The sequence below is a fragment of the Chanodichthys erythropterus genome, chromosome 12, assembly GCF_024489055.1.
Source record: "Chanodichthys erythropterus isolate Z2021 chromosome 12, ASM2448905v1, whole genome shotgun sequence".
NCBI classification, from domain to species: Eukaryota; Metazoa; Chordata; class Actinopteri; order Cypriniformes; family Xenocyprididae; genus Chanodichthys; species Chanodichthys erythropterus.
In genome coordinates this window covers 26,519,474-26,546,480 of record NC_090232.1, presented here as the reverse complement: position 1 = coordinate 26,546,480, position 27,007 = coordinate 26,519,474, and the positions used below count along the sequence as shown (strand labels likewise).

The 27,007-nt window shown below is 36.0% G+C and overlaps 1 protein-coding gene across 1 annotated transcript in view; it reads right to left on the bottom strand.

Moving 5' to 3' along the window:
• vps8 (VPS8 subunit of CORVET complex) overlaps nt 1-27,007 on the bottom strand; it is a 142,663-nt gene that overhangs the window by 20,480 nt on the left and 95,176 nt on the right. Inside the window, exons 40-44 of the mRNA XM_067404337.1 lie at nt 21,416-21,496; nt 12,498-12,667; nt 9,546-9,714; nt 7,269-7,322; nt 985-1,065 (exon numbers count right to left, since the gene is read on the bottom strand). Of these exons, the coding sequence (XP_067260438.1) occupies nt 985-1,065; nt 7,269-7,322; nt 9,546-9,714; nt 12,498-12,667; nt 21,416-21,496 (555 nt within the window). The remainder of the gene's footprint in view (nt 1-984; nt 1,066-7,268; nt 7,323-9,545; nt 9,715-12,497; nt 12,668-21,415; nt 21,497-27,007) is intronic.

The window sequence follows — 27,007 nt, the reverse complement described above, 5'->3', positions numbered from 1 at the left end:
GACTTTGGCAGTTTGATAGGCGCTCCGAATCACTGATCTGAAAAGATTGGTAAAGCCGAGAAGCTTCATTAAGCAGTGTTTTGAAATCGGCCATTACTAGATATTGTTGAAAAGTCATTATTTTGTTTTTTTGGTACACAAAATGTATTCTTGTCGCTTTATAATATTAAGGTTGAACCACTGTAGTTACAATAACTGTTTTAAATATGTTTTTAGTACCTTTTTGGACATCTGAAAGTGTTAATTATCTTGCTGGCAATGGAGGCCTCACTGAGCCATCAAAATTTCATCAAAAATATCTTAATTTGTGTTCTGTGGATGAACGAAGGTCTTACGGGCGTGGAACGACATGAGGTTGAGTAATAAACAACATAATTTTCATTTTTGGGTGAACTAACCCTTTAAAGACTTTTATTATGTTACACAAAATTTCTATTTCAAATAAATGTTTTTTTATTTCTTTTTTTTTTAAACTTCCTATTCATCAAAGAATCCTTAAAAAAGGTTTAAAAAATTGTATGCATTATAACTACTTTCAACATTGATAATACAAAAAAATCTGCATATCAGAATGATTTCTGAAGGATTATGTGACACTGAAGTCTGGAGTAATAATGCTAACAATTACCATCATTAGAGTACATTATAAGTGAATTTTAAAATGTATAAAAATAGAAAACAATTATTTTAAATTGGAAGAACATTTCACAATATTACAGTTTTTACTGCATTTTTAATCAATTAAATGCAGCCTTGAGTATAAGAGACGTCTTTTTAAGAAAATTAAAAAAAAAAAAAAAAATCTCTTGAATCTCTTTGAATGGTAGTGCATGTGTGTCAAATAGCTTCATCAAGACTGAAATTATATTTCATGACTACTAAAATGCTATAAAAAAAAGACATTCTGCAAGTGGAATATACACATTTGAGCACAACTGTATATAAAGAGCGAGAATGGAAAGAAAAGATGCATTTGAGTCATACCCTAGATGGTCCTCTGTAGAGAGTGCGGAACTGATCCCAGGCCTGTGTCTGTTGGGCATCCAGAGTGGCTTCAGTCAACATCTGCAGAGAGAAAAACACACCAGGCCAACAGATCAACGCACTCACAGAACCATAACAGCCCTGACACAAGTCACATTCTCCAGCTGAACCACTTTAGAATGGTCACAGATAATCCTAAAAGCAATTAAGAATAACATTTTGCTTAAAATACATCAGCAACAAATATAAAAACATCAGAATGTCAATATGAAATATGAAGGGGCAAACCCTGCTGCCAGATATGGACTTGATAAATAGCAAACTGCACAACTTCTAAATAAACCATTCAAGAATCAGAGGAGGAGTGCTAATCGCATCAAATGTGACATTTTCATAAACAAGCCTAAGATGTGGGGAAGACAAGTGATTAAAGCCTGATGGATGTGACATTTAAAAAAATGACATCAAAAGATAGCAATATCAAGCAGGAAGAAAAAAAGTAGTGAAATACTTTGACGCTGAGTTTGCTTGCCAATTAATTGTTTATGTGGTCAAATATTGTAAGAATTTACATGGGAAATATACAGTATCTCACAGAAGTGAGTACACTCTTCACATTTTTGTAAATATTTTATTATATCTTTTCATGTGACAACACTGAAGAAATGACGCTTCAATGCTACAATGTAAAGTAGTGAGTGTACAGCTTGTATAACCGTATACATTTGCTGTCCCCTCAAAATAACTCAGCACACAGCCATTAATGTCTAAACCATTGGCCACAAAAGTGAGTACACCCCTAAGTGAAAATCTCCATATTGGGCCCAATTAGCCTGTCAGTGCTCAGACCTTACGCCGCACACTGCATCAAATTGGTCTGCATGGCTGTCGTCCCAGAAGGAAGCCTCTTCTAAATATGATGCACAAGAAAGCCCGCAAACAGTTTGCTGAAGACAAGCAGACTAAGGACATGAATTACTGGAATCATGTCCTGTGGTTTGATGAGACCAAGATAAACTTATTTGGTTCAGATGGTGTCAAGCGTGTGTGGCGACAACAAGGTGAGGAGTACAAAGACAAGTGTGTCTTGCCTACAGCCAAGCATGGTGGTGGGAGTGGGGAGCATGGGGAGCTACAGTTCATTGAGGGAACCGTGAATAAGCAGAGCATGATCTCATCCCTTCGGAGACTGGGCCACAGGGCAGTATTCCAACATGACAACGACCCCAAACACATCTCCAAGATGACCACTGCCTTGCTTAAGAAGCGGAGGGTAAAGGTTATGGACTGGCCAAGCATGTCTCCAGACCTAAACTCTATTGAGCATCCGTGGGGCATCCTCAAACGGAAGGTGGAGGAGCGCAAGGTCTCTAACATCCTCAAACGGAAGGTGGAGGAGCGCAAGGTCTCTAACATCCACATCCACCAGCTCCGTGATGTCATCATGGAGGAGTGGAAGAGGACTCAAGAGGCAACCTGTGAAGCTCTGGTGAACTCCATGCCCAAGAGGGTTAAGATAGTGCTGGAAAATAATGGTGGCCACACAAAATATTGACCCTTTGGGCCCAATTTGGACATTTTCACTTAGGGGTTTACTCACTTTTGTGGCCAGCGGTTTAGACATTAATGGCTGTGTGTTATTTTGAGGGGACAGCAAATTTACACTGTTATACAAGCTGTACACTCACTACTTTACATTGTAGCAAAGTGTCATTTCTTCAGTGTTGTCACATGAAAAGATACTAAGATATAGTAAGATATAGTACTCACTTCTGTGAGATACTGTACATGATTTAATCTGTAGTAATCCATATTTAATCATAATCGGACCATATTTAGAGCAGCAATCTGTGGTTAAGATGCTAAAATGACAGACAGGCACATCTTACATAGTGACACATTTAAAGACACATTCCAGTGTCCTTCACACTAATCAGAATCATTTCATCACTTGTTTTGGCTGAAATCAGCCTCCAGTGATCCAAAACCTCTCAGTCTCTGTCATCCTTCAATGTCTTCTCTAGTCCCAAAGGCATGAAGGCAAGCATACACCCTAAAGATATGCCAAACTCCACCCAGAAAAGAGTGTTTTCAACAGAATGTTCCAGAAAAAAAAAAAAAAAAAAAAAAAAAAAAAATCAAGTATCCTCACTTTACCTCACTGGCCTCTATATATAATCAGAGTCTGTTTTGAGTGGCACAAAGGACAAATACTACTGTCACTGCAGAAGAATAAATGCAATTATTGTGCCCACCCTTCAGCAGAAAGGAGATGAACATTGTCACGCTGTTTCAGCTGTCTCCGTACGTGGGGCGCTGAGCTGGAGGACGTCGATTTTGCGTGACAGTGTTGTGGAAAGGTAGGATAATTTGGTGAAGCGTTCATTAAATCCGTTATTTACGCAAGACTTATTTAAATAAACCAATTACACAGTTTTTGATGGGCCAATGGCTTTCTTTGCTTAGAAAAGAAAAAAATAAATAAATAAAAAGGCCACTTTTCTGCGCCTTGAGACATCAGGAGGAGCCAAGACAAGACAAGGTGTTGAAATCATTTAAAGAATGTCTAACCTACTTCTAAAAGATCTGTTTTATTTCTTCTCATGACACTTAGGCTGAGCATCTTCTAGACCTGAAGTAGCATGTACTTTGTTGAGATTAAACAGTCTCTTGTAGCAAAAGAACAGCATCAGAAAAAACAACAAAAATAGTAAGTGTACAATAACAGAGAGTTGAGACCCTCAGCATCATGTTTCCATCAATGACAAACAAACACACCTGCTTTTCATTTACAGGTACCACCAACATGCAATAAAAGTAAGAAAACACTGCATTTAAGGGTCAAGGAAGCTTTAAAAAAAGTTCTTTCTTGGCTATACTAAACTTCAATTGTGACAACTTTCGGAATGAATTTAACCTGCATTTATTAATAAGCATGGAATGTACTGGTCTTGGCAGACTTGATTTGCTACATTGCTGCTGGATGAGTGAGGATGTATCTAAAAATGCACATGAAAACAGTGAATTGAATTCAGGCTGCAGCAAGGAACATATGGAGAACCCCCAAGCAGATCTAGGTAGGTTGTACTGGGGAAGGTGGAGGGCTAGCGAAATCCTATGGCGAACTGCAATGAACTGATTCGATTTGAAGACAGGAATAAATAGGTTACGTACATAGAACAAACAGAATGATTGGGCGACCAATTGGCTTTAAGTGAACCAATCAGCTGTTCAGAAGGGTTTCATGAGTTTTAACTATATATTTGATTAGGGTGATCAATTTTACTCATTAATTTAGCAACATAGGCTCATTGGAAAAATGTGTCTCTACCTACATTTTTGAAAAACTTCAAAAATACTATACATACATACAATTCACTGCAGTTTCCAGTTGAAAAGATCACTGGCAGTGAAACACACTTTTAAACTTTTATTCTTTTTCACACAAAATTTGATTACAGGGATGGTTATTAGTTAATAAAGACTTATTTTTTTGCAGTTCCTTCCACAATACTATAATAGAACCTTAAAACACACTTGATACATACTCAAAAAAAAAAAAAAAAAAGAACAAGCAATGGCATGACTGCTTGTAGGTATGTTGTATAGGTGGTTTGTTATTTTTAAATGTGATAGTGCATTAACCTTTTAGCAATAATCACCGGACCTTTCATTTCTGGACTGATGCAATACATACAACAACCAATGTAAAAAAAATGTTGCCAGCTGTTTTTGAGAAAATTGAATAAGCCACTCGCTATACAATTTCACTTTGAAAATCTGTGAAATGCGCATAAAGCAACATAATGCAGTTTTGCAGAAATGTTGCCACAGGAATGTTTTTCCAAAGAACCTGGGTTTTAATATAGTTTGATTTTAAGAAAAAATATGCAATTAAACATGAAAATGAAATCAGAACCTTACATAAAGATTTTTTTCATAACAGTGAAAAAAAATGTATGAGATGGTGAAAATGCATGATATATGAAAAGCTACCCTTTTTCCTATTACAATAATGGTTAAGCTTTAGGGTTAGGTTTAGATTTCGGTTGTACATTTTTGTAGGACCCAACTCATATGATTTTGCCATCATGTACAAATTATAATGACTTTTCATGAGACCGGGTTGGAATTCAAAAGCATTATCAATGAGTACAACAAACTGGAACAGACTGAGGGTCTGAGACATGTTATTCAAAATTCGACTACTTTTTGGCTTTAGACAAAGTCTTACAAAAGTACTGCTAATGACCTAACAAAAAAATTTAAAAAAGGGCAGAGTCTGCCTTGGACAGATTGACAAACCAGGCTGAAAGCATTGCTGTGGGCTGCTTTTTATAATGAAAGGCTTACTGTAGGTTCAATAATACAGATATAAAACAAAGAATATGGTGACTTCTAAAAGGCACTGTTTTGTCTGTCACAAAATATCTTCGAATTATCTTTATTTGGGGACATTTCTCTGCAAATAAATTGATTAAAAAAATAATTCAACTGCATATCATGCAACTCATTTGATTACTTTTTTGTATCTAAATATATATTTTTATGTATGAAATTTATGAGGTATGAGTAAAGTCTTGCATTTAAATGTGTCGCTCTGCATTTAAAAAGCAGTTTCTGCTGCAGTAGGACTGCATTCAAAGATGAAAAGAAGAAAAAAAAAAGCAGTTACTGTGTGTCATACTGTCAGCCTTGTTATCATTAGCATGCAGGAGTTCTAAAGCATTACATGTTAATTAACGCGAAAGTCTCCACAGGTATAATTCTGTTTGTTAGCAGGTTCCTGAAACCTTAGAAGTGAAGAAAAGTGTTGAATTTCGCCTGTTACAGATAACAGAGTGCTTAGTGATGCTAATGGCTGAGGGTTTATTGGAGAAGTGAGAGCACGAAAGGGTGCTGGAGAAGAGGAATAGGTCAAAAGGTTCATGTCACTTCCTGTCTTGTCTTTAAGGCTCTCTGTCACATTGCATAAAATGCCAAGTCACTTGACCGACAAGCAATGAATGCTCAATGGAGAGAGAGAGAGAGAGAGAGAGAGAGAGAGAGAGAGAGAGAGAGAGAGAGAGAGAGAGAAAGAAATGAGAGATGGAAATGTGGATGAGAGAGACAGAAATAAAGAGACAGACAGACAGCTGGGCAGGACTTCAGTTTCATCTCTCCATTCCTGCCAGTAAACAAAAGCATGAAAGAAGGGAGCGAGTGTAATGCAATCATAAGCAAGCTAATTTGCTTTGAACCAGCAGGGAAAAAGCCATTTACGTTTCATGGATGAATGAACACACAAAAGGCAAAGTGGAAGAGAGCTATAATTCTCCATCTAGCTGAAGTAGAGGAAAGGTGAACCTCTAAAAGTGCTGAATTTTGTCAGTTATAGAAAAAAGAAAATGCAACTCAACACGAGTTTATTGTAAAGTTGTAATACCTCTCAATAACGTGTAATAACTCTTTCCCCACCACTGACAGAATTTTCTGTCATTTATGACACAACGCTTCACTCCCATTAATAGAATTTTCGGACAATTCATTTTCACTGTTTTATAGTGGGGGGCGCTATTATGCATCTTCTGAAATAGTACATAATCTCTGGATCCAAATATAAGTGAAGAAGCTGAAATCAGCTTACGTAAGCTAACGCAATCATCAAACATTAAACAGCACATAAATCAAAAACTGCCAAGCATTACCAAATGAAATGTTGTACCCATGAAGAGGTAATGACTGTGTAAACTTTGGGGGTGTTAATGGACTCAATCTTCTTCATTTATGTTTTTATCATTGTTCTGAATCTGATCCAGGCGTAGTCTTTGACAAAAACACGATTTTCACAGCTTTTTGCTTTTATGGTTTGTATTTTTTGAAACTTACCCACATCCAAGTGTTGATAAAAAAACAATGCATGAAGCTCAAATAAAATGTTTTATTTTGTAATTGTTTTTTTTTGTTTAAAAGCAGAGGCTCTGTTCTTTCTTTTGATATATTCTATGTTCAGATATTCATACAACAAAATATTCTGGAGGGCCATAAAAATTTTGTTAAAATGGTCAAAATACTGATGCTGGCTGGCAACTTTTTGTTCTTTTTTGTTCTTTTTTAAATGCTGGCAGGGAAAGAGTTAAAAACTATATCTAAAATCTAAACTCAATTAAACTGTAATTAATTTTGAGGCTAAATGAGCTGACAATACAAATATAAAACATTGAAAAACAGCACATTTATTTGACCTCACATACAATTTAATCATCTTTAATCAAATGTAGTCAAATGTAATTCCACTCATTTACCTTTCTCCCATGAGCCTCTGCCACATTCCCACGATGAGCAGATGTCACTTTGGTCTGAAACACATGAGATAGCAGTTGAAATATGGTTGACAGAATATGACAAAAGTAGTGTAGAGATACAGACAGATACATACGCTCAAATACAGATTTGTAGTAATAACTACCCCCACTACCTTCATTTTGTCATAAAAAGGTGAAATAATCATTTCATGAGGGTCTGCAAGGGTCTTATCTATGATATCATTTGTTGTTTTATGCTTTTATTTTTTTTTTCTCCATGTGTCTGCATGTTGGTCGCACCATATGACTTTGATTTTCCAGACAAACATTTTTCAAATATTAACCAACAGTAAAAAAAAAAAAAAAAAAATATATATATATATATATATATATATATTATTCTAACACAGGGTTTACACCGGACACAACAATTGTTGCGTCGCAACAAGCGACCATTGCAAATCCTTTTGTTCTTCATGTTAGTAGCACAAGTTCTTGAAGTACGTCAGAAATAGAACAGGGCATCAGTTGGGGCTGTCAGGAATTTGTCGTGCTGGGCCGCATCCAGTGTAGACAGCATCACTGATTATAATGGATTCTATATGCTTTAGACGTGTTGCGCCACACATGAAATAAAACAGAAGATTATGCCATGATAAACTACTTAATAAAGTCTTCTTTTCAAGAATGTTATTCTGAAATTGTTTACATTCTTCTGATATTATTAATTAATTAATTAATTAATAATAGTAATTTTAATCATAGAAGAGGTGCATTCAGTCATTGCATGTCTGAATTGCATTTTTAATGTAGTATTATTATTATTATTATTAACATTAACATTATCATATCATTGACCAAGTAATCCTGCGCTTTTAACTTACACTAACATTTCTGTTTTCATTTTACAGAAATATACCAGTCTTTTGTTGAGGTGCAGTGAAGAATCAATCAACATGTGTCCAGGGTCCAGAGTTGGCTTGTTTTTGCAGTTGTGCTAATACTCTAATCACACCAGTTGGGCATGATTTTTTTTGTTTATTTTACTTCCAAAAGAATCACCGTGGCAACACCTCTGTGATTAGGGATACTAGCATAGCTCTCTTTTTTGCCTGCAGCCATCAGCCTCCTGTGGTTACGACTAATACAGGTGCATGCTGAGAAACCCATTTGCATACCATTTACATACACCACAGCCACATAAGAGAGATCCAATTAGCGTGGAATATACATACACCCTGTATGCATATAAAAGTACTTAAAAATCATATCACCTTGGATGTGAACTCGCTGTAGTCCTAAAGAGTGTATGACAGAAAGATACAATGATGAATTGAAACATGATTGAACTGAATGAAAAGACCCTTCTTCAAACTTAAAGAAAGGTTGTTCTATGCTGATATTATTATAATGGGCTCCTGATAGGTTGAGAGATACTGTACACTGAGAAATAAAAAAAGACATGAACAAACAGTTCAAATGAACAAACAGATCAAATGGAGTGTTGAAGAAATAGTTCACCCAAAACAATCAGAGTAATTACTTACTCACCAACATGTTGTTTCAAAACCATATTTCTTTATCAGCTCGTAGATTTAAAAAAAAAACCAAACAAACATAAAAAAAACATCCAAAATAAAATGTTGTGCTTTGGAGAAGATTTTCACTAAATAACTTTACTGTCTCTTATGCACACAAAGTTCTCGTATGGCTTAAGATCATATGGATTCAGACATGGATTTTTTTTGGGGGGGGGGGGGGTCTTGACTGATGTGGGCTGTATGAACTGTATGAACCAACATACTATACAGTATGATGGTTCTTTAACCCCTTAACGGTCACTCCCATTTTTGGGGAACAGACCCCAACTTAAATTGTTTTAAATCTTGAATACTTTTGAGCATAGACTTATGTTTGGTCTCCTTATAAAGAGGACACTTGGCAGATTATTTTAGAAGTGGAAAAAAAAAGTTATTGAAGTTTTAGTTTAGGAAAATGTCAATTGTAAAAATATGATTTCTTATAATTTATATAAAATACATATTACATAGTTTTATTCAAACTGCAAAAAAATCAAAGCTAAAATTTTAGGTTGATATCTCAAAAACTGAGCTTTCTGTAAGACTTTGTTTGAGGGATATGATAGTTAAGGGGTTACAAATTCATTTATTGTTTTCTATAGAAAAAAATGCCATTGGAAGGACATGAGGGTGAGTGAAATGCAATAGAATCATAATTGGGTGAAGACTGACTAGGAAACGTGACTGTCTGACTGACCTGTGCCAGAGAAGCAGAGCGTGTTCGGGAGTTTTCTGCGCTGGGTCTGTCCGCTGGCCGCGAGCCCTGGTTGGACGTGCATTTGTAGCAGCTCCATGAGTACTGCCTCTCGTTCAAAACACCTGCCTCTTTACGCTGAAGACACTGGCAGTGGTACAGGTGCCCACAGCTACACATGAAATAAGAGTTTAGAATGATGATATTATTGGTCTGTTTGTGTAGTAAGTTTGGGCAGATTGTTACAACAGCTTGCTTAGGCTAGAAAAATTTGACATAAATAAGGCATGAGCACAAACACGACAAATATTTTTACTATAGTTTTTAAAACTCCTTTACTATAGCTACTTTACTATAGATTTTGAACAAATCTGCAGTCAAATGCTCTGAACAAACATAATCCTCCAACGTGATCCAGGACGTCATTAAAATAAATCATCCAATGATGGTATCCTTCTGATGTCTGTACAGAGACACAGACGAGCTGTGTACACAAGATGCGTCATAGCGAACATTCTTTCACTCTTCCATTTGTCCTGTTGTTGACAGGCTCAAGTGTGTGGAGTATGTCAGAAACTGAATGTGTATCTGTATACTGTATCCAGTGAAGATAGTGTCAATGATTATAATGGCTTCTATTTGCTTTTGAGGCAATGCTCACATCCAGTGTAGGCAAATCTCAGCTGCTAAATGAATACCAGTGGCCAGGCCTAAGCATCAAAAAGTTGCTGCACCTTAAAGTTGGTTGCCGTCCGACATAAAATAGAAAAAATAATAAGACGCAGTATGTAGCTACTACTGCTACACAAAATAACAAAAGCGAGACACGCTTTTTAAAATGAAAGATGAATTTGACAGTATTTTTTTTTCCAGAATTTCTAGAAATAATGTGATAATATCATTCAATTTTATAAATTCTTCACAAATTCATGAATTCTTTTGGCCATAAAAAATGTGTAGTGAAAATATTGTGACAGCAGTAATTTTTTATGTAATAATTACAGCATATAAAATGTAATCAAAATGTTAAAATGTTTTTTAGAGAAAAAAATAGGTAGAGAAACTCTTGTTGGCAAGCATAGAGGTTGGTCTGGTTCTTGGAGTTCACCAGGTTTGCACACATCTCAGGAGGGATTTTGATCCACTCCTCTTTACAGATCCTCAGTAAATCCTTAAGGTTTCTTGACATCTCAAAGTTTCAGCTCACTCCACAGATTTTCTATAGGATTAAGGTCTGGAGACTGGCTAGGCTGCTCCATGACCTTAATGTGCTGCTTCTTAAGCCACTCCTTTGTTGCCTTGGTGGTATATTTTGGGTCATTGTCATGCTGGTAGACCCATCCGTGACCCATCTTCAGTGTTCTGGCTGAGGGAAGGAGGTTCTTATCCAAAATTTTACACTATGTGGACCCCGTCCATCGGCCCGTCAATGTGGTGAAGTCAACATGTACCCATAGCAGAGAAACAGCCCCAAAGCATAATGTTTCCACCTCCATGCTCGAGGTTGATGTTCTTGGGGTCATAGTCAGCATTTCTCTCCCTTCCAAACACAGCAAGTCGAGTTGATGCCAAAGAGCTCAATTTTGGTCTCATGTGACCACAGCACTTACTCCCAAGCCTTCTCTGAATCATTTAGATGTTCAAATGGGCCTGCACATGTGCCTTCTTGAGCAGGGGGACTTTGCGGGTACTGCAGGATTTCAATCCATCGTGGCATAGTGTGTTACCAATGGTTTGCTTGGTGAATGTTGTCCCAACTGCCTTGAAATCATTAACAAGCTCCTCCTGTGAAGTTCTGGGCTGATCCCTCACCTTTCTCAGGAACATCTTTACCCCATGAGGCGAGATCTTGCATGGAGCACCAGACAGAGGGCAATTGATGGTTATTTTGTAATCTTCCTTTTCCGAATAATCGCACCAACAGTTGTCTCCCTCTCAACAAGCTTCTTAGTGATGGTCTTGTAGCCCATTCCAGCCTTGTGCAGGTCTACAATCTTGTCCCTGACATCCTTTGGCAGCTCTTTGTTCTTGCTCATGGTGGTGGCATGTTTATAATAAAGAATAAAAATAATTCCTTACATTTATATAGCGCTTTTCTGGGCACTCAAAGCGCTTTACATATCGAAGGGGGAATCTCATCAACCACCACCAATGTGCAGCATCCACCTGGATGATGCGACGGCAGCCATATTGCGCCAGAACGCCCACCACACACCAGCTTATTGGTGGACAGGAGACAGAGTGATGAAGCCAATCAGTATATGGGGATGATTAGGAGGCCATGATGGACAGAGGCCAATGGGCAAATTGGGCCAGGATGTCGGGGTTACACCCCTACTCTTTTCGAAGGACATCCTGGGATTTTTAACGACCACAGAGAGTTAGGACCTCGGTTCAAAGTCTCATCCGAAGGACGGTGCTTTTTGACAGTATAGTGTCCCCATCACTATACTGGGGAGTTAGGACCCACACAGACCACAGGGTGAGCACCCCCTGCTGGCCTCACTAACACCTCTTCCAGCAGCAACCTAGTTTTCCCAGGAGGTCTCCCATCCAGGTACTAACCAGGCTCAGCCTTGCTTAGCTTCAGTGGGCAACCAGTCTTGGGCTACAGGGTGATATGGCTTGAAATGGAAGATATAGATTATGTGGACTGGTTTCTTTTATACAAATAACAAGATGACATTTGGAGTATTTTCTTACCTATCTGTGGGAGCCAGAATTCTTGCTGGTTGGTAGGGGATCAAATACTTATTTGACTCACTAAAATGCAAGTCAATTTACACCCTTTACTTTATATGTTTATTCCTGGATTTTTTTGTTGATATTCTGACTTTTTCCATTAAAATAAATGTACCATAAAATTATAGACCCTTCATTTCATTCAAGTGGGCAAACTTACAAAATCAGCAGGGGATCAAATAATTATGTTCCCCACTGTATGTGTGTGTGTACCTGAAGATAATGATCTCCTCCTCACTCTCCTGACGTCTTTTGTACTGCTGTAAGCAGATGTTGCAGTGGTCCTGTCTTGGGTGAAGCCCTTTACTGACTGCCTTACGGAGATGTGACAGAGACCAGTGAAGATCAGAGTTCAGCAGATTGGTGGTTGTCTCCAACAATGTCTGATGGAAGAAAGGAAAAAGTAAGTAAACCATTGAAAAGGTCTTCAAAAAATCAGAGTCATGGCATAGAGGTCAGCACACATGCTCCAGACACATTGAGCAGTCCTGCTCATTCAGATGATGCAGGTTTGAGTCCAGGCTGTGATGAAATTTAGAAGAATGAAAAACAGAAAATTACAGTATAAAAATAGAGGAAAAAGAGAAAAGAGCACTTATATAATAGTGCAAGTGACAGCATAAATGGGTAGCTGATGTCACACTGTGCACTGTGATGAATGTCACATTCTATACTTCATCTAAAATATTAACATTGTAGTTCAATCATTACATATTATAGATCCATATGTATCAAGCAGCTTATGCAAGTCTTCAGAAGAGACAGTTATTTTTGCATGATACACAGATCACATTTAGGCTTTTATTTACAAATGTTTGTAAACAAACATGCATACATAGTGCACATCAAATATGGTAAACATGGATGAGTTTGCAATGAATGAAAAGTGAATGATGACAGAATTTTAACTTTTAGTCAAGTCAAGTCAAGTCACCTTTATTTATATAGCGCTTTTTACAATGCAGATTCTGTCAAAGCAGCTTTACAGTGATAACTGGTATATCATTTTGGCTGCACAGGAGATCTTAAAGAAAATGGTGTCAGTATGCATCTTAAGTAAATTCAGTATTGATTAATTCCGATATAAGAATCAATAGTTATTAATTTAGTTAATTTATCTATATCAGCACTGGAGTAAACAGTGATGTCATCACCCAGCTCAGTTCAGTCAAAGACTATAGAATAACACAAGACATGTCACTCGTATTGTTTTGAATGGGAGAAACTGTAACACGCAATAGGGCGGAATAAGTCTCGCCTTCAAAATAAGAGCCAATCGCCGACTGGTTAAGTCATCGCGTCACTGCGGCGGCTGTTAGAAGCACTGGTTTCTATAGAAACAGTCAGACACGCGCCTCCGAGGCGCAAGAGACGCACATTTAGGTCTGCCTATTGGCTTGATCCAGCCTAAAAAATATATATATATATATATATATATATATATATATATATATATATATATATATATATATATATATATAATAAAAAAATATATAAAAAATATTATATATAAAATAATTAAATAAATATATATATATATATATATATATATATACATATATATATATAAATATATCTATATATATATATAAAATAATAATAATAATAATAATAATAATAATAATAATAATAATAATAATAATAATAAATATATATATATATGTATATATAAAAAAGAGACAGTTGTTGTCAGAATTCATTGGTGATTTCAAATATGAAATTTAATCGAAAGCTTTGGAGAATTTGATGTTTCCCCATTCAAAGAGATAGGAGCTGCATGGATGCCCAGGATGCCCGAGAGGCGTTTCAAAGATGGCCGCCGAGTGAAATGACTTGTCTTAAAGGGACTTGGTTCAGTTCGCATACAATAGTGTTTATGCAGTCACTGTTGAATATCAAATATCAAGTGTTCCCAACTAGTTCTACACAAAAGTTCTACACATTCCTCACACTTTTGTGTATTTGTTTATGAAATATTTTGGCATATTGGTTATGCCAAATTATTCTGATATTGATAAGTGTCTAATAATAAAATAGTTGACACATTGACACATCATCAACTATCCTGCTTCAGTTTACTGAGTGGAAGGAACTAATTTTGTCTCATAACCACAGGCACTGGGAGAATTTAGCCATAATGTATATGTATTGTTTGTTTGTTTGTTTATTAAGTTTTTACGCAATGTTAGCATCATGGTTATTTACATGGCAAACACAAAGGTCAATATCATCCATAAATTTTATGTATTTATATAAAACATTTAAAACATCTAGCAGCATCATAAAAATTACAATTCAACAGAATATGCTTAATAGTCAAAGAAACTTGACATGAGAGACATAAAGGAGGTACTTCGCCTATTCATAATGTATTAATTATTGCCATTGAAACCAAGGGGGTATGTGCAACGACTCAGAATATACTAGTGGTTCAATGGATCACAAAACACATGGTTCGTATCATATCATGGTTATTATGTCACGGATTGGATAATTTTTGGGATCAAAAAAAAAATAAAAAAAAATGGGGGTGTGGGTAACTTTCTCCGATACCTAGGGTGGCCATTTCCATAACACCAAAAAGGAGGACACTTTGCAGCATTTAGTGAGGAATAATTGCATAGGACTCTGGTGTACTCGCAACTACAATGCACTCATAATACAATTTTGTCCACTATATCGATGGTATCATGATACAGTGATTCTGAAAAAGCCTACTCTATTCATTGCCGGAAAATTTGATGTAGACCTTTGTGTAACAGAAGAGGCAAAAAAAGTGTTTGTTCACAGTATTTGTATTTATTCAAGACATTGTGATGTCTGTTTCAAAAAAGTCTTGCAAAGTGCACCGTACCTGAAAACATAAAATTTCTGGACTTCTGGAAATAAAATAAATAAATAAATCTGGCAGACTGTCACAGTGCCAGAAAACATAACATTTCTGGACTTCTGGAAATAACAGAAATACATCAACAAATAATGGATGAATTTACAAATATAAATTTGTGCTCTGTTGTCCATTCCGGATTAAACAAGGTCTGACATTTCGGCATGTTAACGTGATGATATGATGTAGGCAGTCAATCAATCTTTGTTAAAGCTGTGTTTTGTTGTTTGATTTACATGACAGACAACAGCAGGTATTTATAGGTTGCTGTCACTTTAAGAGTAAGACCCCATGCACACACACATCCGAATTCTCACCTCATTTACACCACATAACCGAATGTGTTTATGAGAATACTTGCCGAGAGGGGTATTTTGAATGACATAATGCGTGTATGTGTCCATCCAAGTGCATTGAGGATGCAAAAGAGAAATCAATTTGGAATTCGCGAGCTATCTGAAACGCGCCTCTCTCTGCGTGTGTGTGAGCCTTGTATATATGTGCGTCTGTGCGCACCGATAACAGCGTGGCGTGTGATAGCCTACCGAATTAAATGCTCTTTTGCCTTTTCTAGCGCTGGAATGGTTTATATCAATTTAATGTGTAAACTAGCAAGACAAAGCACGTGCAAATGATAACCTTTTACTCTATTGCAGTTAAACTTGCAATTGATCCGTGAATCACATGCGTGCCAAACCGTGGGGCTTGGTCCGTATGGATCACGGATCAACAACGATCCGTTTAACCACTAGAATATACAGGCAAGCAAATGCCTTTTCAACTCCCTTAAACGTTTCTTTTCTATCACAACCAAATATCATGAAATTTGTTAAATGGATTAACTCTTGAGCTTGTGCCGACACTGAAATTGGTTCAGTTTATTTCCAAGAGTTGAAGAATTTTCTTTAATTTATAGTGTCTTCACCAAAGGCAATGTGTTTTAGTAAGGTCATTAAAAAACTAAGGAGTGGGAGAAAAGAAGAAAGAGAGAGGAAGAGAAAGAGAGAGAGAAAGAGATGTGATGTATGTTATTTCATTTTGCTGTTAGTGCAGCATTTTAATGAGAGTATACAAGCCTGCAAGTACAGTACACACATAAAGAAGCACATTTAACCCCCACAGACATTTCTGAGGATTGGATAGGACATACATTTCAAAACATTTCATCAGCTATGTGGGCAATTCACAAAGTGCGCATGTTAAAATGTATGCCAAGACAAGCTTTCCTAAGGGATTGCTCAAATGTGTGCATTTATGCATGTGTAATTTATGTCTCAATTTTGTGCGGGGACAAGGGGAGAATTTGCTGCGTGTGAAGGGGGAATCAGGTGTTATTCTCACCCCTTCCTCACCATTTTCTTTGAATGACAAGCTGCAAATTCCCATTGGTCATGGAAGGGAGAGTGCAAACACACGCTGATACAGTTACTTTCAGAGAAAAAGAAAAAAACACAACCATACACCATATCTGATTAAATTTTAAACAGACAGAGAAAGCAAAAGAAAGAGAAAATGACACAAAATCACATTTAACTTTTTCAGTAGCACACTGAAAAAAGTGCCTTATTGTTACTCTAAAGAACTTTTTACACTTGATCTGACTCAATAAATTTACTTTTCTGTCTTGTCACTGGTCTAACATAAATTACTTATGTAAATTAAGTTTTGCAGGTGTAATTTTAAACTATTTGTTTAATATCAAATGACAGTTGTGCATTCTGTGCAAGCCATGTGACGTTGACATCATCAAGGTTTGGTTTCATAATTTTTTGTTTGACGGACATATTGTTTTGCTGCATGAAGATTGTGGCTGAAACGCAATAACATACAAATTGGTAAGTAATTTTACTAATAGGTTTGAGTTTAGTGTAAATACAGTAGATATACACATATTTTTATATGATATTAAAGTTAAAGTTAACTGATCAACATGTGTTTTGTCAAATATTGTTATTTTTAAAGGCTGCTCAGAGACATCAGGACCTGATGGATAAAGTCAATAATGGATGCCTTACTTTTTTACATTTGTAGTCTTTTAAATACAAGATTTTGTTAATGTAGTATACTGTTGTGACAATATTAAGTGTCAATCAATAGACATTTTGTTATATTGTTCATACTGCAGCATGTTAATACAGTATATCCACGCACCTTTCAGTGGGTGAATTGCTTGAAGTCATTGACACGTTAAGAGTGATGAAGCATGGAAGCATGGAAAAAATAAAAAAACGGGACATGCTTAATACTTCTGAACACAGAAATTCGACCGTCAGCATGTGAGTAACAAGATGAGTTCTCTAGTGCTGGGTGATTTTTCCAATTTTTCCAATTTTTTTCCAATTTTTTCAGTTGATTATCAGTATATTAGATATGTGCATTAGGTCTTAAAGTGACAGCAACCTAATACTGTATACCTACTACTGTCTGTGCCCTTAATCAAACAAAAGAAAAATTAAAAATCACTCACTGCTCGATTGTACAACATCTGTAGCTTTATTAAGAGTCAGCGCATGCTTAAATCATAAAGTAAAGATATTTATTTTTACATTTGATGAGTTTAATTTCTGTACTATTTCTCACTACTCTTAGACCAATTTGTTTATTTGTTCTATTTCCTATTTATTGGTTTTGTTGCCTGCTTGCATTGTTCTTTTATATTACAGACTGTTTAATGTGCTTTTATTTTCCTTTATTCCAGTTCGTAATACTGTAGCTATAATTGTCTTTTATTTAGGAAAAAGATTTGAATAAAAAAACATTTACTTTGACACATCCAGTGCAGGCAGCCTGTTGCACTGCACTGCCACGTCAACAGTCGTGCATCCTGCGTAGGCACCTTCCAGCGAATTGTGTGACATACTAAAACACTTAAATGATTCATGGACACTATGCCCACTGAAAACATCTTTAGAAATTGCACTCCAGATGCCACTTACAAAGGTTAGGTCTCCAAAGTAACAGCATTGTTTAGCATTTATGTTGTCAAATGTAGAATAGAAAGGGAAAAAAGGGAATATATATTGAAGTCTGATGCAGATTTCTGGTCGCTATTAGCCTACAAGTGACCTCAGGTGAGAAGTGAGTACTGAAAGACAACTAGCTAAGGTGAAGAAAGCAACTCTACACAATAATAAATAAAAAGCGATCAAATAAATTAGTATAGCAAAAAGTTTGGTGGAACTTCAGACAACAAATTTTCTTCATTCTTGTTTATTTCATCTCGACTTTCAGAAACCACTAGCAAAGCCGATTTTCAATTAAGCCGAAACCAGGGAGGATTTTAATCCAGTTCCTACTTTATAATAACACTAAAAGACTAAAAAATAAGTGTAATGGTTATGCTGTGTCATGTTCTGTTTTAGCTTAGTTTTCTCTGCTTGTTCTGTTCCTGTTTGCCTGTTTATATAGAGGGTATGCACATGACGTCACCGTCGACCGTTGTGACTGCGGTTACGCCCACTGAGTGGCAAAATGCCGCTCAGGCAGCATTGGTTTTGAGCATGAATGTCGCAAAAAACACACAAAACGCTTCCAAAACGGGAAAGAGTTTTGCGACTGACTGTACAAATAGCTTTGACACAAAATCCGAGGTATATATTTAAAAACTGCAGAAAGCTACAGAAAAAAGAATCAAATGGATCACTGCAATTCACAGAAACAGCTGGACTCCAGGCAGAGAAACATGTTTTGCTGTCATCATTTTGTGTCAAATTGTTTGGATTTTGAGGTAAAATCATACCGTATATATTGTATTGTTATATATTATGTTGACAAATCATCAATTAAATATTTTCCATCTTATATTCTGCATAATTGGGTGTTTTTCAATAAACAACACTGACAAAAACTATACTATAAAACTACATATGTTTTAGGGCTGGACAATATGACAATATAACATTTATATAAGTGATTACTCATATTTAAACCTTCCTATATTGTAGCTATATAAAATATTCACAGGCAGATTTGCTTTATGTGTTTCCCCGGCGTCTAAATCAGGCACATATAAATGTCAGGAAACATGACTCCTGGCTGCATGTCAATATCCATGGATTAGGTTTATTTGACAAGTTGTAAGGAACACATTCAATTCCAACCTTTAGTGTAATTCGTTAGTTTTACTCTCGTTTTCGCAGTTTCTCCTATTAAATCCAGTCATGCAGCAGGTTCTTTTGCCACTCAGTCCAGCTGAAGGAGCGCGCTTTCGGCGGGAAAGTGACATCGATGCATACCCTCTATTAGTTCCCTTGGTTACTCATACACACTATGGTTAATCACTGATTATTAGATTCTGTTCACCTGTGTTCATCTAGTTCCCTTTGTTTGTCTCTTGTATTTAAAGGGATAGTTCACCCAAAGATGAAAATTCTGTCATCATTTACTCACCCTCAAGTTGTTCCAAACATGTATAAATGTCTTTGTTCTCCTGTACACAAAGGAAGATATCTGGAAGAATGTTTGTTACCAAGCAGATCTCGCCCCCTATTGACTACTATAGTATTTTTTCCTACTATGGTACTCAATAGGGGGGCAAGATCTGCTTGGTTAAAAAACATTCTTCCAGATATCATACTTTGTGTATATTTATAATCCTGTGAAACAAGAAATCATGGCTGTATAATTTCATGTTCTTAGTCACCCTGGTGTTCTTAAAATAGTAAATATGAAAAGGAATATACTTTATATTTTACTCATAATAATTTCTAGGGGTACCAAAAATTGTGGCCAACGTGTGTTAGATAAAAACATTTATCATAATGTGACACCCCACCCCCCACTCCACATTCATTAATTTTACTTCAATGAAACATTAGATTTTTATTTATTTATTTATTTTTTTTTTTTTTATGAAAGTTCAAAAGGATAAACAATGCAGATTTATTTTCACAGCCTTCTTTGATTATATTTACCAAGGGTGCCAATAATTCTGACCACGGCTGTGTGCGTGCCACTGATAACCATTAAGGGACCTGAGAAGTCCAGAGAGCCTCTTCAATTATGCACTTGTTAATTAATGAAGAAACAGCCAATAATGAGTTCTCATAACACTCCACCCTCAACTGACCCGATTAAAGCAGCTGTGAGTTAAGCTGGAATAAGTTAAGTTTGATAGTTCTTCTGAAGGACGTCGCTCTCTAAAACGTCGAAAAGAGGGATTGAGAAATTATTTAGGAATGTGTGTGATGCATCACTGTGTTGTTTTTATAAATATAGCTAAAAGATTTCCTTGTCCCTACTCTCTTAATAGTTGGATGTAGAGAGGCACAGGTTAAGTACATACATTTATTGTTATTATATCAGCTTTTTCTGCCTGTAATATAATCAATAAATACCAACTCTTTACTGATATTTGCAAAATGCATACCATGCTGGATGCTTCTTTGACATCTTGGCCACTGTCATAACTTGTAATATTAACAGCATCTCTGACCATATAAGATAGTATGGCCAGCTTTTTTTTCTTTTTCTTTTTTTTGTGTCCTAATAACTATTCTCAACACTTGCTGTTGGCAGGTGTGGCATAAAGGTTTTCAATTTTCTTTAAGGATTTCGCCTCACATTTCATTTCCAATTATCACATAAAACACTGTGAATTTAGCTTGAGCTGCTGTAGCTTGAGCTGTGTGAGCAGTGCGAAAAGAACTCATAATTTAACAGAGGTAAATAATGTATCTTTCTACGCTGCTGTCTGAAATCATCAAGAGTGCAATTAATAGAAGAGTAAGGCATTAATGATGCACTCTGGGTAGCTCTACTGTATAGACATATTTAATAATTTATCTTGCAAGTCAGGCTGTGTATCAGCACCTCACAAAGCCTCTGACAAAAAAAAGTAGTGATACTATGGTACAGTGACAGTATCTGATGGAATCTGAAATAACAGGGTACTGAATTATTATTTGGAGTTTGTGTCTACAAATGCTGTTGTAGAAATGTGCAATTCACAGCAGGCAGGTAATGATTAATTTATGTGCAAGCGTCCAATAACAGGGCAGTTACTGAGATAAATCAAGTAGTATTCAGCTTTTCACCTTGTTACAAAAAGTTGGTTTTCAAGTGTTTTTAATATTAATAATGATTAGAAACATAACTTGAGCACCAACTCATGTGACTCTGAAAATTCAGCTTTGCTATCCCAGGAATACATTACGTTTTAAAATGTATTCAAATAGAAAATAATTATTTTAAATTGCTATTATAAAAAGCATTTGTAAAAGAAAACATTCTACATACACACTACCTGTTCATAGTTGAAGGTCTCTAGCATCCCTAAAATGAGCCCTTGGATCTCAGCCAGCTTTCCTTTCCCATATACAGGGTCCTGCAAGAGAAAACACATAAACAAAGATAAATTAATTTCTTATAGCTTTGATCATACTAGTAGAAACCTGTGTCTGTCTGCAGGTTTCTACCAGTGAGAAATGATTCTGAAGTAAATTTTAAAAGCATGGTCTGCAGTAAACCATCTTAAGCACAAATCAGGGAGTAAACAGTGTGTGCCGTCAAACTGCATTCACAATGACAGCTGATAACTCTCAGATGATGAAGGAGAGCGGCCTCAGTAACATCACACACACGCCATCACTAGCTGTTATCACAGGACTGCACACACTTGGGTAATTCTGCCCTCGGTAGGGGTTCAGATTGAAGCAGTCACAAAGATCAAGACCTGGAAGACTCTCTCTCTCTCTCTCTCTCTCTCTCACTCTCTCACTCTCTCACTCTCTCACTCTCTCACTCTCTCACTCTCTCACTCTCACACTCTCACACTCTCACACTCTCACACACACACACACACACACACACACACACACACACACACACACACACACACACACACACACACACACACACACACACACACACACACACACACACACACACACACACACAGACACACACACAAACACACACACACCCACACACACACACACACACACACACACACACACACACACACACACACACACACACACACACACACACACACACACACACACACACACAGTACATGTTCATTCTGAGTGGTGGAAAGGTACATAAACACCGTCGTCATAAAGGTCACGCAATGGCAAACATCACTCTACTTCTCTCATATTAGCAAAACTTCTGTTTGTTCATTACATTATAACCATAAACTCCTATTTTTTCCCCATACATTCTCAACATGGAAAACTACCAAATTATGTGTTTGCATGTTCTTTGTGTTATAGCAAAATTCATCCCATATGGAGAGAATGGGGAATACAACTTTGTAATGTAAAAATAAAACTTTCTTCTTTCTCTACATGCATCAAGATAAATGCATCCCTCTGCCCAAGGCCAAAACTGCTCTCCGTCTGGAGAGACCATTACTCACAAAAACATCTGGAAAATTAAATCCCTGGAGCTCAGGTTTCTCCCAAGCCTAAATCAAACACATGTTCTAGTGAAAGAATGAAAACAACTCAAACGTCACTCTTTACTATATAACACAAAAACTTAATTAACTATCACTGCTGCTACTGGGATACCACTGGCATATATGGGACATCCCTCTAATCGTCAAAGGCCCCCATACAGTACTATGAGCCAATTTTGGTTTTTATTTTTACAGTTAAATATAGTGAAATATTACTCTGCATAGAAGGTGCATAAAAACACAAATACAGCATACCATGTGTTTACACAGACTTTTTAATCCATACACTCCATCCACCCACATATAACAATGAGTGAGATAGGAAAAAGACTGTTATTAAGAGAGATAATACAACCGTTATAATATTGAGACGTTCCTGATGAAAATAAGATTAGACTGATCAGAAATATGACAATTTTTCTTTCTCGCTTTTCTGACTGCTGTAATTCATCTCTCAAGACTTCTTTACTTCTTTTGGAAAGTCATGGAAATGCAATGATGGATTGTTTAATTTGCTGCTGGAGCAAAAGGGCACAAGAACATAATATTTGCTAGGGTCTCTTATGCTCCTCTAAAGAAGTCTAAAGAAGTTTACCTTGCTATAGATTACATCTGCGTTCCTGGAATTGTGAAAAGGGTCTATATAACAAATGCTGTAAATAGAGTGAACTATACTGCATTAGGAATATTTGGCTCCTCACATTGGATTAATTTGAATCAACAGTAAGAATGATCTCCCCTCAGAATGCCATGATCTGACAGGTGAAATAACAAAATCTGCATCCTCATATGCCATCCATATAAATATCTTTGGTAGATTATTAAAGCAGGTCAATAGAGTGAACTATACTGAATCAACACAATACATTTCCAGGTCATATCATTTTAAGGTGGCTGGTTATCTGGATCTGTTGTTACTAACATGCCTTATTGCTCAACTCCGATTTTTTTATTTGGCTGTTCACATTATTTTTAAAATGTGGCTAATATCAGAATTGAGTGTGAAACAGGTCATGATCCTGAATTGATCCCGTATGTGAAAAAGAACAATAAAGACGCCATGCATCATGGAATTATACGGAAGTTACTGAAGTCAGTATTTACACATTCATTTATAAGGTGAAATTTGGGCGCAGGCAATAAGGAGGACACAGACAAGATCGAGGAGAAAGAGCGCAAAGTTTCTCATACAAGTTTTGCTTGCATTGAGCTGTCACTGTAATACTTATAAATAGGGATGTCACTAACAATTATTCTGGTAATCAAGTAATTGGTTGATTATTTTGACGATTTTTTTTTTTGTGGTAATAAAAATAGATCTAAGCAAAGATCGAAGCCTTTAAAAGGTTAGTTCACCCCAAAATGAAAATTCTGTCATTAATTACTTACCCTCATGTCATTCCACACCTGTAAGACCTTCATTCATCTTTGGAACACAAATTAAGATATTTCGATGAAATCCGAGAACTCTCAGACTCGTCCATAGACAGCAATAGACCAACATTTTCAATGTCCAGAGAGGGACTAAAGACATTGTTAAAATAGTCGACATGAGTACAGTGATTCAACCTTAATTTTATGAAGCCACGAGAATACTTTTTTTGCGCAAAAACAAAAATAACTTTATTCAACAATATCTTCTCTTCTGTGTTGTTCTTCTATGCTGTTTATGTTCAGCGCTTCCAGGTTCTATCCGAATGCCGGCCAATGCGTGTGATGCTGAAGCAGGAGCTGGCCAATAATGAGTTGGCATTCTGATGTAGAACCTGGAAACAGCATGATAGTTTCTCATGCAATGCGGTCTGAGGGGTCAAAGGTCACATACATTCAACAGAGTTTTCCTGCCTGGCCTACTCAGACTGAGATTTCTCTGGGTTCCCTGAATCTTTTCACAATATTATGCATGGTAGATGGTGAAAGAACTAAATACTTTGCAATCTTGCCTGAAGAGAAGTGATTTTCGATTTGTTTGACAATTCTCTGATGAAATTTGGCACAATGTGATGAGCCATGACCCATCTTTGATTGCAAAGACTGAGATGCTCCTTTTATAACCCAAGATGCTCCTTGTATAATATTCACAATATTCCCTCACCTATTACCAATTCACCTGCTTATTGTAGACTGTTTCAAAACCGTTTTACTTGGACATTCTATAATATGTTCACTATTGTTTTGCCTTTCAACTTTTTTGGAGTGTGTTGCAGCCAGCAAAATCAAAATTTATTTACATTTATAAAATATAATATTTTCACTGACCAAATTAATTGTAAGATTTTTTTTGTACTTTCGTCTGTTAAATAAAGGTTCAAGAGAATTAACAAGAGAATTCTTGATTTTATTGCATATCACATGCATTCCGATATGACTGTTCAGAAGTCACACTGCAAAACATCAGACCTAAATCTGATTAAAGATCACAAGGAAGTGGCCCATATATATATACACACATTTATTCATTAGGGCTGTCAACATTAACGCGTTAACGCATGTGATTAATTAAAAATTACATATACACATATATATATATATATACTCCAGGGAGTTAAAGGAAGTTATAAGTTCAAATTACTCATAAATATTGGCTTTTAATTTATTTATTTTTTTTATTATTATTATTATTTTTTAATATTTGACTTAACTTGTTGGGCCTACTCAGTTTTATTTGTCATGGTAGCATGGTTACATTTTTTATTTCATAAGTACTTCATTAATTCATATGGTATATTTAATTGATTTCACTGCTTTAAAATTTAGTTATTGTATTATTAATGTTGTTTTTAGAATGTAACAACATAAACCAGCCTGGAACTGTGTGTGACATGTCACACGTGTCCGGTATAGACCGCCATCCCACGATCCCCTCTCTTGTATTTCTGTCGTGTAGTGCAAACAAATTGGAAATCAATTGTACGCTATGAATTACATAATAATGAAAACAATAATACATCAATAAGCAAGCGTTCATGGCATGCACAGTGCGTACAGCTGCAGGTGCCCAGGCGTAAGTGCACATTCAAGACAACACCTGTTGATTATGTAATATATTGATTGCGATCATCTGTTATTATAACATGATAGGGTTCCTTATAACCTTTCCTGTTCCCTGTCAGAGGTGCATTTGCATTCACAGCAGCATACTAATGATTACACACTGTGAGCAAATGCCATCAAATGTCACCATCAGCAGCCTGGCTGAACCAGAGCTGCTCAGATAGATGCTGAGGCAGGGAGATTCGTGAATCAACATGGGCCACAAAAAAGAGACTATCCCTGAATCAAAATGAACATGAACATGTCCTTTATAATAACAAAAACTGTAGTGACAGATAATATTTAGTCTTAACAAATATTTATTTTCAGTTAATGTGTATGTTTCACGGTGATGTACAGTGCTGTTCAAAAGTTTAGGGTCAGTAAGATTAAGTGTTAAGAAGTCTCTTATGCTCACCAAGACTGCATTTATTTGAACAAAACACCAATACTGTCAAATATTACAATTTAAATTAATATTTTTATTTTATATATATATAAAAAAAGAAAAAAGTTTTTCATGTGATGGCAAAGCTGAATTTACTACAGTCTTCAGTTACATACTTACAAAAATCAATCTAATAAGCTGATTTGGTGTTCCAAAACCATTTCATATTATCTATTTCGTGCTACCTAATATTTTTGTGGAAACCATGACACATTTTCAGGATTCTAGAAACAGTTTAAGAACAGAATTTATTTGAAACTAAATCTATCTATCTAATTGTATTCTATTTTTTATTAAATGTCTTTACTTTCACTTTTGATTAATTTAATGCATCCTAACACTTTATAATAAAAATACATTTATTCAACAATATACAGTAACTGATTTGAATGAACTGACACTATTGAATGAGAACTGAACTGAGCTAGACGATGACATCACTGTTTTCTGCAGAGCTGCTTTATAGATTAAATTAACTAATTTAATAATTGATGATTTTTACCATGGACTTGAATCAACACTGATCTGACTTCAGCTGAACAATGAAACTATTTTCTTTTAGAGCTGCTGTACAGCCAAAATGAATTCCGTTTGTATCATTGAATCATTTTCCTGTTATCACTGTAAAGCTGCTTTAAAACAGTCTGTACTGTATAAAGCGCTATATAAATAAAGGTGACGACTTACAGTAATAAAGAACTTGTAAATCATTTGCAAATATAGTTAAATCAGAGTTTATAAACTGAAATCTCTACCACTACATTAATACAAATGTGAATTCTTCATTCATTGTCATTGTAAATGTGCTTTTTCTGGTCGATTTTTTTAAGTGAATTGCGGCACTAATAGAGTCACACGAACAAGTCTCCAGAGCTTCATGAGGCGGAGGAAAGAAAGCATGTAAAGTAACTGGATGAGAAGCCAAAGAAGGAACTTTAGGGATGTAGTCC